We start from the raw sequence: 13,228 nt of genomic DNA, 5'->3' as shown, positions 1-13,228 counted from the left end.
TTCGAAACAAAATGTTAATTCTCTTGGCTTTTATGTTGGTGTTAATTTTTAACCTCAGCCACGTGTCTATCTTTTCAAAGCTGAATGGCAATAACTGCTCCTTATTCAGAAAGTTTTGCAACTTGACAAAGAAAGTCCTCCTTTGGGAGGACTTTGGGAAAATCTGAGCTGTTGAAATCAGGTGTCCTCAATTTCAACCTGGGGAACTCCTGCCAGGAGGCGGTAGAGAGACTGTGAGTTCCCCGAACACAACATTTTTATTAAGTGGGGTTTTGTCCTTTTGGGAAGAAGGGCTACCAAACAGCAAGGGAAAAAAAAATCATATCTCAAAAATCCACCTTATTTTCTTTTAAAAAATGGCCTTAGATTGTGGCAGGAGGATATGCTGTGGGTAAGTCAGATCGGGTGGGAAGCCGAGTTGCTGGAGGGACTCAAGAAGAGAAAATCCTCATGGCTCCATGGAGCGTATGCCCTGCTACTGGGCCAGCTTTTTCTTTCTGACCAGGCAAGGTGACTTGATAGGATTTTCTGCAGCAGAAGGAGTGCTTTCTGCCAAGGGAAAGGCAGCCGGAGTCTTGCTTAGCCAGAGTGCTGCCACAAGCAGAGTACTCTTTGTGAGTCTCAGCAGCCACTTCCCATGTGGCTCTCAAGTCATGCCAGACCCAGAGTCAAAAATGTAGGTCAGCACTGCATTTTTTCAGATGGGTACAAGGCAAGCAGCAAGTGCACGATAATGAATCCAAGCAGACTTCAAAGCAACAGGAAAGGGGCTGAAAAGCAAACATTTTCCACAAGGCTTTGCATATTTTTAATGATAGGGTGTGGGGACTAACAATACCAGGGCTGGATAGGATTCTAGTTTAGAGCAGAGGATAAATCTTGAGAACTCTTTGATATTTTTCTGGTTAACTCTGGCTCTGACATATTTAGGGAAAAGGGACTCTTGCAAATTTGGTTTCACAGACTGTAGACTTTTTTCAATAGGCAAAGTCTTCAAATCACTCACTCAACAATGAATTAGAGTTCTGGAGTAATTGAACTAAGTTCATTTAGCATAAAATCAGATGTGTGTTGCAAAGTTACACAGGAGTATACCTATTTTTAGACCAGAGTGTTTTTTAAAGGCACTCTATTTTTAACTTCTAAGCAGCTTTACTAAGCCAAGTCACTTAGTTTACTCCCCAAAATGTAAACTTTAGAGGAAGAAATGCTGTCGGTCAATCATCGGGCCTCTTCATGGCTCCGCCAAAGGTTGGCAAGACGGTTTGGCAACCTATCTGTCCTTGCAAGGCAATACCAGAAAAAAAGAAAAAGTTATGCTTAAGGTAAATCATATTACTAAAAGAAACCCAAATGCTACATTCTGGACTCCAGGATTTTAACTTGGGGAAAAGCACAGCTCTAAAAATGGGGAACAGGAGAGTAATGGGAAGCACGGGAAAACGTCTGCCACCAAAGACAGGGGAGCGTGTGACTATTCTATCCTATCTTGGCAGAGACTTCCTTCTCTCTGAGCAAACAAAATCCGTAATAGCTGGGCATGACCCAGATTTACCTTTCTAACCTATAATTAAACACACTACTAAGTTTGTGTTTTAAACGGCAAAAAGCCATTCGAATTTTTCTTACGAAAGTAGTCAGTAAAGCTTGGTTCACCATCCTGCTTCTTTTCCATCAGTGTTGCGCTTGTAAGAGGAATCCTGTTAGTTGCCACCTACCACACCAAAGTGGTAGGATATCTTTCTAGAAGTAGATCTTTTCCATCTTGAGAATAAACCCAGTGGTGAAGTAGATCACACCCTTCTCATTGGCTGGATTAAAAGTCTTTGTCAAGCAGTCTTACCTCCCTTTTGGGCTCATTTTTCTGAAAGAAGCATCATTTCCCAACAAGTTTTATGCCCTCAGTGTTGCTTTTGTGGCCCCACGTGGAATAAGAAAAGTAATCTTAGAAGTCACTAAAAGAAATACTTTCTTTCTTAAGAGATGGCAGAGAGGAAGATAAAAATACAGCAATAAATACTGGCCACAGTAGAAATATGAAAATATGAAGTTCCTATTTTATTTTACTTTTTTTTAGATTTTTTGAAATAATACCCTGGAGTTTGGAAAAACGGACACACATTAAGCTGTGATAATCTGGTAAGACATGACACTAATGCCCAAACCAATGAGGGTCACAGACTTGTTTGACTATCATTTTGATTATCTTATTGCATCTCACTGTGAACTTATAGAAAAGAAAGTGCGTTAGCATGGAAGGGGTGCCAGGTCCCATTTTCTCCTTTGTCCTTTTACGTATGACCTTCCAGAATGACCAGAATAATTGGGCCAAACCATGATTTACTGTGAAAGAATCACATTCCTCATCAGACTGGGATCAATAGATCGGCTGCCTGCCTTTCAAACCCCTGAAACCGCTGCTCTTGGGAAAATATTTATATAAAGAACACTGGGAAAGAGTCAGCTTTTCCTCCATACTGGAAGCAGAAAAGACTGCCTCTGTTGAAGACCAATTCTGCATCCCCCCAATTCCTGTCTATAACTCTGGACTTCCCCTCCCTTGGCCCACATTCTTCTTCACTGTGAGGGTGGTACAGAGCACAGCATAGCGTAACATTCTGGGGCTTTCCTTTAACAGAGTGCATGACTGATCCACAGACCTCTCCACCCAGCTAACACGTAAGAGGCAACAATCATGTACATGGATCCACGCTAGGCCATCAAAAGCCCCAGTGCAGTGATGCCACGACAACCCATTAGCATTAAGAACACTCTTTCAGCCCCTTCAGGAGTGCTGTGAGGATCTGAGAGCCATCATACTCGGCTGTGCCACATGACCCTTCCTCACCACACCGTCCTCTGAAACCATCCCACAAACCCTACAGCCTATTATGTGGGCAGCCCATGAGCTGCTCTGTCTGCCTACGAGGTGCCTGTTTCGTTTGTTCTGCGTCCTCTCTGGCTGGGAGAGCCATCCCCACATCCGGGGCGCACTCTGGGCCAGCTGCCTGTGGTGGTACCTGCTCCCCTCTGGCCTGACCTCAGGGGTCATGTTTCGCTGACTTCTCAAAACAGGGGAAAGGGCAAGGACCCTTGGCCCTCGGACTGCTTTCCCCACACCTCCTGCCACAAATGGTTGCATAACCACTGTTTCTTTCACGCTGACAAATGTGCTTGATGTCATTGTGTTGTGAGTATGTGTGTTTCCGTGTATCAGAGAAGAATTGGAAACAGGAGTCATGTCATCAGTTCATCAAAAAAAAAACCACAACTGTTATAAAAACAAGTTAAGAAGCAAGTTCCTTCTTCACTTTCCTCTCTTACTCTGGCTCTTTGCCTGCCTGGCCTTAAATCAAAAATTCACCTGAAAATTAGCTGTTATCCCCTTTCCCTGTGTTCTAAATGAGTATAAGCCTGCCTGTATGTTTGCTGATTTTATGTTCCTTGAATTTGAGACAAATCCAGACAGGGCAAGAAAACTATTATATTTAAATTTTTAGTGTCCAAAAATATTACACAGAGTTATTACTTAGGGTTCTGCTTGGTCCCATGCCTCTCTTGCCCTGATTCATCTTTTTATATTAAGACTTTAATACAACATGGATCCAGAATTCATCTAACAACCTCATTTTCCAAAATACAATCATAAACCAGGAAGCAGGGCACAAAAACTTTCTGAGTACCCCAATTACATGTTATAGAAACCATGTGCTAAAGGTGCCAGTAATTCATAACATCAAAAATTAAGGAAAATACACAATTGTATTAATGAAACTAAACAGATATTACTTAAAAAGTTTCTAACAAAAACAGGGATTTTTAAAAAACTACTCAAAGATGAAAAAGATCATCTACTAGAAACCAGTAACAAACAGGAAACTATACTGGAGCCATTTTCAATAAAATTAGGAAGAAGATAGGAATTCCCACTTTTATCTATATTTGTCAACATTCATTTAGAAGTTTGGGCTTCCCTCATAGCTCAGTTGGTAAAGAATCCACCTGCAATGCAGGAGACCCTGGTTTGATTTCTGGGTCAGGAAGATCTGCTGGAGAAGGGATAGGCTACCCACTTCAGTATTCTTGGGCTTCCCTTGTGGCTCAGCTGGTAAAGAATCTGCCTGCAATACAAAGGACCTGGGTTAGATCCCTGGGTTGGGAAGATCCCTTGGAGAAGGGAAAGGCTACCCACTCCGGTATTCTGGCCTGGAGAATTCCATGGACTGTATAGTCCATGTGGTCGCAAAGAGTCAGACACCACTGAGCAACTTTCACTATTCCACTGTACTATTTATAAGTTTAAATTAATGCAATCACTCAAGTAAATGACACATTACAAACACTGAAAAGAAGAGACTAATTTATCTTTATCTGTAGATAATAAAATAACCTTAGGGTTTGCTAAAAATAACATGAGAATTAAATAAGAAGTTTGGTAGAGTGACTAAATAAAAAATAAATATTCAAAGGCAAGACTTTCTTTATCCAGAAATATCCAATTAAAACTTAAATGGGATTCTTCAAAAACTATAAAATACTTATAAATAAATTTCCTAAGAAAGTGTGAAGCCTAAATTGGAGGGGGAAAACACCCTACAGTAACTTATCAAAAGTCATAGACCAGAATTTTAGAAATAAAAAAATTAGAGAGGAAGGTTAAAGGAATTTTTAATTCACAGATATAAAAAATAATGATAGCTAATATTTATACAGTTTCTAGATATCATTCAAGTTAATAATCACTAGTATTTATACAGTTCATAGAATCACTCAACTACAATAATAGCTAATATTTGGAAGATTTAGCACTGTTCTAAAAGCGTTAATGTACTCATTTAATTCTTAACAACAACCCTAGAAGAAAGTACAATTATTGTTTGAACATTATAGATGAGCATATTTCCAAGGACAGAGGTTTCAAATTCTTTGTTTGTATACTTTTCTGCCTCTCAAGCCTCTTTCTCTAATTTTACAGGCACAGCTAACAAGCTTGGTTATCAAATCTTTCAGGATACAATGGATTAAAGAGCAAATTAGAAGCTGTAGGCTGAACAAAGCACTCTGGGTAACACCTTACCACCTAACACACAAAACGGACAAGCTGTGGATATAAAACCACACTCCACACAAGCATCAGGAGAGACCTGTAAGTCCCACTGGGTCTTACTCCTATCACCACCACACAGTGAAACGACACATATTCTTAAGAGTACACAGTGTCATAGGAAGGTAACTTTATGCCTGACATATTTTTTAAAGATAATAAATCTATCCAGAAATCTTTAAAATGTTAGAAGTGTTGGGGTTTGAAGTGGCTGCCCTAATCACTTAACTGTGTAGAACTGATCCATCATGGGTTTCTGATATTTTCTCATTTAAAAAAAAAATGCTTTCTCTGCATCTTCAATTCACCATTGTTGTCAGCGGTCCAGTTGCTATGCACTGAGTTGGGAAGGAATCTGTCAAATACACTGATACCTTAGAGATGCTTCTGGGAAGATTATAGAATAGTCACAGACAAATGGTCGTAAATGTGCTCCCTGGACCTTCCCAGCTTCGCTTCCATGCAATAGTCAGAGAGGCACACGGCTGCCCTTACCTTTCCCCTGTGTAGCCGGGACTGCAGTGACATTGGCCTGTGGCAGCATCGCAGGTCCCTCCATTATGGCACTGACATTCTTGCGAACAGTTCTTTCCAAAGCGACCCTCGGGGCAAGGCTGACCACACACTGTGCCCTGCATTCAAAGAGACTTGGAAAATTAGATGGGCCTCCAGTCGGGGAAGGGTCAAAGAGAGAGAGAAGGGAGAAAAGAGAGGAAAGGCAGGGTATGGGAACGGGGCTGCACAAAGATTAGACAAAGGAGATTTTAGAACACATAAACTGTTTATCACCTCAAAGATGTTAGAAATTCTAAATTGACTTATTTTCTTAGTAAGCCTAAATCTCAAGATACATGCATAGGTGGCAGCATAGTAATCATAAGAGATACCTATGTTAAAAAAAAAAAATACAGTCACCTCAAATGATTATGGGAACCTAAGGAATTTAGAAATCCTCCTAAGTGTTCTTCCTGTGTCTTACATGTACAGTAAGTGAACAGCACTTATTGAGCATCCATTACATAAATGATAACATCTGGCCCAAATGGAATATTCAAATACTTTACCATATGTTCTAGAGAAAATACACCTTATCGTTGGTTATATTTCTTATAAGCAAGCATTAGAAAAAGGATGGACATTTTGTGTATCTGAATTAACATTAACATTGCCTAAGAAATACTTCAACAGAAACAATTCTAGACATTTTATTTTGGAAGAAAAGACACTTTTACTTTTCAGCAGGTTCAACAAACATTGCTGGGCCAAGATCAATAGGAAAACTAATTTCCTGGGAGAGGAATCAAGAGAGTAACTTGGACACATCTTCTCACCCTAGAGGCTGTCTGTCTTGTCAGATATTGTCATATTTATTCCAGCCCTATGTAGAGAAGCATAAGATACTTTACCAATAAGTCAATGGAATACTCTACTATTTTCTACTTCCTTTGGCTACATAACTTGGCTTTGTAGTTTATCATGTATTGGAGTTACTATTACATCAAACAAAATAACCCCAAATAACAGGGATTTTTACAATGTTTTTAACTGTTGGAAGCTGTTGCTTTGTCCTCCTTCTCTATAAAAAAAGACAGACTGTGGGCACTCTGAAATTGGAGGCTGGCGAACACCAGATGGTTTTGTAAATGTTTATTCTGGATAGCATAAGAAAATGCATTTCCTCTAACTTCTGGCTACCCACAAAGGCAGTTGGTGTGCTAATTAAGTCTCCTCTGGTGGTTTCTAGCTATCTACCAATGAGAAAAGTTCTTCCAGAATCTTGGAACTGAAAAAGCCTTTGAGAGATGATTCAAATCAGTGCTTAAGTGAGAATCATCTATGTGCCAGGCATCGTGCTAAGCTCTGAGAATCAAAGATAAAGTCACAACCTTTAATTAGCTCACAATATGATGAGGGAGACATATATAAAAATAGCTCTAACCCCTCATTCTAGCACAACATATTAACATGACTAGATGAAATAAATATGCCAAGGGTCAATCCATGGTAAGCCAGGGTTCTGGTGAAAATTCTCACTCTCTCAGGAACTACTTACATTTTGTAATGGTCCCACATAAGCTTTAGAGATGCTGTTGAAATACTGTTTGCAAAGAAAGATTAATGTGAGTCAATAGCTTTAAGTAGAATATTATTGGACTTCCCAGGTGGCTCTAGTGCTAAAGAAGCTGCCTGCCAAAAACAAAAAAAAAAGAAAGAAAGAACCCTCCTGCCAATGCAGGAGATACAGGATACATGGGTTTGACCCCTGGGTCTGAAAGATCCCCTGGAGGAGGGCAGGGCAACCCACTCAAGTATTCATGCCTGGAGAACCATGGAGAGAGGAGCCTGGTGGGCCACAGTCTATACAGTAGCAGAGAGCCCGATACGAATGAAGTGACTTGGTATGCACACAGGACATTATTAGTTGAAATATATACTTGTGTATGTGGAATAGGAATACATAGCCACCTATGAAAAGCACTTAGGATTACTGCCCAAATAAAATGCTGCAAAGAGAAGTGTAACTTGGAAGCTCAGCTGCACTTAGAGAAAAATAACCTGAAACATTCAGTAAGAAACATCCATCAGGGTAGGGGTGCAGAGTATACGGGAGGCTCTGCTTGGGTGATGGAGAGGGCCATATGTCCACCTCCTGGGACTCACGGTCCAAACTCATGGTCACCAGCATCCTACCTCATGACCACTCCAACCCAGAAGAAGAAGAAGGCTTCAACCTCAAGATGAGGCAACTCTACAGACAATGTCTACACAAAAATTCTGCAAGTAATTTTTCTATGGCTCCTCATCCAAAGAACATGGAGCTCCCTGGACACTCCGCTACTTCAGCAAAATCCATCCCTTGCCAAGAACTAAGTAATGACCAGTGTTTGCAAAAGGCTGACTATAAGAAATAAAAGAAGAGAAGGAATCAAAGATATTTCAGCATTTCTACTTTGGGCAACTAAGAGACAAGTGTTGGTTTGCATGAAGACAAAAAAAAAAGTAAAAAGAGAATCACCTTAAGAAAGGTTTAGGTGTATGACAAATTTGGTTCTATGAACACTGACTTTGACAGGCCTGCTTCCAGGTCAGTAGTTCTTCAATAGCTTCTCTATTTGCCTCACCATCAGGCACTCAATAAAAGGCCCCCTTGCACTGACTCTATTGCTCCATGGAGTTTCTCCAGGCTCTGCTTCCTTGTCTTGTCTGCTTATTATTTCCAATTCTTGCCTTCGGTCTTACATTTCTTTTTCACTTCTCCCAGTGGTCTTACCATCTTGAACCCAATCTTACTTCCCATGATTCTGACTGGAAGTGGACTCCAAGTCTTCTTTGCTCTATTCCTACAGCAAGGGCAATCCCATGTCTGCCTCCTAAGGCTCCAGCCTAGGCATAGTTCAGGCAGATAGTGACACATGTCTTTAGGTGAAACTAGGGTGGAGAGTCTAACAGCACAGTGACAAATACACATCTGTGTTCAGGTCAGAGAAGGTCAAGGCTGAGAAAAATCAGCTGATGATTGTTAAAGCAATGGATCTTAATGAGATTTCCAGGAAAGATGTATTGTGAGAAAAGAGAAAGACTGGCATGAAACACAGGAAATAAAATGGTATATAAAAAAAGAGGGATTAGGAAAAGAGATCTTTAATAAGAGAGGTAGGAGAAGGGGAGAAGTGGAGAAAGAGATTAGGAAAGGGAGGTAGATGAGCAACAGAGTCAAAAGCTTTGGAGGAATGAAGTAGAATGAAGATGGAGGAATTGTTATTGAATCTGGTAATTACATCACTTGTACCCCTGCAAGAGCAACTTCACTACAGCTCATGGAGATGGAAGGTAGTCATGAAGTAAACTGCTGTTTTGTTTTCTGTATGTTAACGAAGGAAACAGACATTGGTCATTCACTCTCCTGTCTTCAAGCAGACTTTTACAGAAACCAACTCAGAGAAACATGAGCCAATATTATTGCCTGATTTTAATCTACCTAGTAAACCAGCTTTGACATTGGGTATTCCACATAAGATTAAGCCTGTGAGATACTACACAAAGAAAGAATACCATAGTCAAAAGTTGGGAAGTATAGTAAGGTACAGATCATTACACTAAAGGCTCTGAGTTCTTCAATACTTGGAAAACTTGATTGACCTCAATGAGTCTCCAGATTCAAAGACCAAATAACTTTTTCACACAACACTTAACCTGTTGAGAATAATGCTCCCAAAGAATAATAATGATCCATATAACATAATTATGAAAATGCTTATTTGAATACTTACAGTAATTAACAGCTTTTGTTGTCATGTGAAAGGCGAGATATTTCCCTTTTATATCCTGAAGGGAGATGCAGGACAGATGGCCTACTAACTTTTCCATGAGAACCCTCAGTAAACTTCAAGTTCAGGATTTAATCACCTTCTGCCTTCTCTGGACTAAAAAATTCCTGCTTTGAAATGGTCAGATATTTCCAATTTTGAAATTTTTATCCATTGATGTGACATTCTTTTGTATTAAAGTTCTCCCCATGCATTTTCACTCAGGTATCCTGGAACAAGGGTCTTTGGCAGGTGGGGAGGGATGCTTACCAGCCAACCAGGAGGACAAGAGCACTCTCCAGTGACGTGATGACATACGCCTCCGTTCTGGCAGGGGCATCTCTGCTCACACTGTGGTCCATGCTTGCCAGGGGGACAAAGATCCTCACAGCTGAGGGATTAACATGTGACAAAGGACACCATAGTTTATCCCAACCTACAACCCTTAGGTTCACAAACACAGCAGCACCCAGGACCCTAAAATAGACAAGCTCCTCTGTTCAATATTGTTCATTTCATTAACAACAAGAGCACCAATCATATTGACTGGAAGGGTCAAGGGGTCACCTACTCCTTCCCTTTTGGGGGGATATTTTCTACTGAAACCATTTCGATTTGAGGAGAATCCGTCCTATCAGAGAGATGACTCTCACTGGCCACACACTCTTAGTTACAGGGACTATCCATGCAACTCTCAAAAAGCCCATGGGTTACACTGGGAGTGTACTTGGTGTGTTTGTTCTAATCTCAAAGAAGAATGAAACATCTTCACATCACCTAATTAGTACATATTCCTTGTACTCAATTTTTAGCATTCTCTTCTGCAAAATGATGAACCTCCTCCATATTATATGAATATACCTCCTACTTTAAGCCTTTGTCTTTTTTACGCTCCTATAAAATTGCTCCAAATTTCTCAAAGCCTTATTCAACTAGGACCTTGATAAAAACCCATAAAAGCAACATTAACAATTAAATAGTCTGAGATGCTCATCCATTTTTCTGAAAATCAGGGCTTTCTTGGCTAATTCAGTTTTTTCTTTAGCTTTACTTTACAGCCTTAACTCTGTCAGCAGGAAACAGCTACCTCATGAGCCACATTTTTTCAAGTTTTAGTTCTGTGATTTACAGGTGTAAAAATTTTCTCAGTAAGGGAACAAGATTTTTTTTAATCTCACTTTTTTGGGCAAATTCTGCCTCTTAGTCTGTTTGCTAATACAAGCAAACCAAGAATGCCCTTCCCACAAAATAAAGAAAGTAGTAGAGACAAGGGCTTCCCTGGGCGCTCAGCTGGTAAAGAATCCACCTGCAATGCAGGAGACCTCAGTTCAATTTCTGGGTTGGGAAGATCCCCAGGAGAAGGTATAGGCTACCCACTCCAGTATTCTTGAGATTCCCTGGTGGCTCAGACAGTAAAGAATCTGCCTCCAATGCAGGAGGCCTGGGTTCCATCCCTGGGTTGGGAAGATTCCCTGGAGGAGGTCATGATAACCCACTCTAGTATTCTTGCCTGGAGAATCCCCATAGACAGAGGAGCCTGGTGGGCTACAGTTCATGGTGTCACCAAGAGTCGGACACAACTGAGCAACTAAGCACAACACAGTAGAGATTAAGTACTTGCTTCTATGTTTTCCAGAAAGAATTAAACCATGTGCACATATACTACACGAATGTGGTACAAGTCCTTTTATATTCACAAAACAACACATACATATCTATGAGCATTAAATAACCCAGCTGACCTTTGAGCATAAACTATTTCTAACATCTATTTCCTTCTCTAAGGCACTGAACTCATCCTCTTTTATCCATCTTATTAACTGCCACACAGAGCAGAACGACATGGACCGTTAATAGCCAAAAGTGTAAAATGAATGCAATCGAGGGAGTTATCAAAGTGTGAAATGAATGCAATTGAGGGAGTGTCAAAGTGGAACCCAAATCTGCCCCAGCAACCCCAAATATTGATATTCAACACAACATCCAGGCCCTCTATCTCTGCTCTGCCAAAGGAAGGCATGGAAGCTGGTTCTAAGACCCTGACTGGGCTCTAATGCTCAACAAACAGCAGGAGCACCTAGCGGCCATCACTGCCTGGAGTCCTGTCCCCTCAGTAACTCCTTAGGCAGCCAGAGAGACAGAAGTACAGGAATATGAGGCTGGCGGCAGCAGGAACAGAGAGGGTGGGCGGGCTCTGCTGCCCAGTGGCGATCACTTACAAGGCTCCAGTGTATCCAGGTGGGCAGCGGCACTCCCCCGTGACATGATCGCAGGTTGCTCCATTCTGGCACTGGCATCTCTGGTGACAATCATTACCGTAGGTGCCCTGCTCACAGCGCTCCTCACAGCGCCAGCCCCGGAAGCCCGCAGCGCAGTGGCAAGCCCCTGTGATGGGGTTGCACAGTGCCCCATTTTTGCACTGGCACCGGCTGCTGCAGTGAGGTCCCCAGTGATCACCGTCGCAGGCTGAGGTTGGGGAAAGAAACAGTGGAGGGCATCAGAGTGTGGGTGTGGATAATGGCAAGCTCTTCAGTACCAGCTTTCCTCTCCCCTTGGAGAGAGTGGCTGGATGACCCCTTCATCACCATTTCTCCACTGAGCAGCAGGGCTTGGGTACACACCTATGGCAATATTTCACTGGTGCTCAGCACTGGACCACTTTCTATCACTCCATTACTCAAGCATCGCTTGAGGCCTGTGCTCAGTCTGCTCCCTACACCTGGAGTGTTGTGTGTGATGTGGGCAGAGTCACTGGCTAGGGGAGGGTGTGAGCAGTTGTGGGCAAAGAGGAGGCTGACTAGGCAGGTGGGAATGGTCAGCTTATGCAAGGGTTTTATACACATCAAGAAGTTTGGATTGTATCTAGTTGACAGAGGATTGGTAATAAAGGATTTTAAGCACTGAGGATCAATGGAGATTTGTCTTCTAGTAAGATCAGCTGCCTACAGCATGAAGAAGGGGCAGGAAGGAGCTGACAAGAGACAGGAAACCGGGCAAGAAGCATGGCAGTCAGCGGCTTAGCGACTCACGCAGTGACCAGAGGGATAAAGAAATGACCCACATGCAGTCCACTGTGGAGTGGGCTGATCCTGCTAGCTATGGGCCTGGGCCGAGCTCCTGAAAAGGAAATTGATGTGCTTTCACGATAAATCAGTCAAAATATGTGTGATTGGGAGGTAACCAGAAAAGGCAGGGAAAAAAAAAAAAAAAACTGACTAAAATGTTTAAGTCATTGACTTATTTTAAAAATATAACAAGCCGGAACTTGAAAGTGGACAGCAAATAAACAGATAAGAGATAGATAAAACCAGGAAAGATAAAGGCAATAAAAAAGCATTTAAAAAACTTTAAGGTGCATTTCCCAAGGAAAGGAATACTGGCTTTGATTCAAGTCAACGAGCAGGAAAAAGCAGAGAAGAAAAAAACTTCAGTCGCAAACATTCTAAAATTTATCAAGGGTGACAATAAGCAAAGTCTACTCTTAACATGCATTGCCTAGTCAGTCATCCATTTATTAATTAGATGCTATAAAAATCACTGGGGAGGAAGTACCCTGCCTAGAGTTCCTAGGATAAATTGCCTTTATGATAAAACAAAATTTCATTTCATAAAAATTTTGTAATGTCAGATACAGAATAAACTATTGAAAAAAACAAAACTAGGCACACAGAAAACAACTTTTTAGACTTGCAGGATTCATCTCCCAGTATTAGAACCTACCTTTCATTTCATAATATCAAGAAATTTAAATGAATAATTCTGTTTCTAATAAGTATGGCTTTAGTCTTATTAGTACTTTAATAAACATAATTTAACA

General features: G+C 41.2%; 1 protein-coding gene across 2 annotated transcripts in view; it reads right to left on the bottom strand.

The window, feature by feature from the left end:
• MEGF10 (multiple EGF like domains 10) overlaps positions 1 to 13,228 on the bottom strand; it is a 178,648-nt gene that overhangs the window by 49,923 nt on the left and 115,497 nt on the right. For both annotated transcript variants that reach the window (XM_027547016.1, XM_027547017.1), the window contains exons 6-8: positions 11,631 to 11,877; positions 9,682 to 9,802; positions 5,600 to 5,736 (exon numbers count right to left, since the gene is read on the bottom strand). In XM_027547016.1, the coding sequence (XP_027402817.1) occupies positions 5,600 to 5,736; positions 9,682 to 9,802; positions 11,631 to 11,877 (505 nt within the window). The remainder of the gene's footprint in view (positions 1 to 5,599; positions 5,737 to 9,681; positions 9,803 to 11,630; positions 11,878 to 13,228) is intronic.

This window comes from Bos indicus x Bos taurus, chromosome 7 (genome assembly GCF_003369695.1).
Source record: "Bos indicus x Bos taurus breed Angus x Brahman F1 hybrid chromosome 7, Bos_hybrid_MaternalHap_v2.0, whole genome shotgun sequence".
Lineage (NCBI taxonomy): Eukaryota > Metazoa > Chordata > Mammalia > Artiodactyla > Bovidae > Bos > Bos indicus x Bos taurus.
This window is presented reverse-complemented; position numbering and strand designations above follow the sequence as displayed.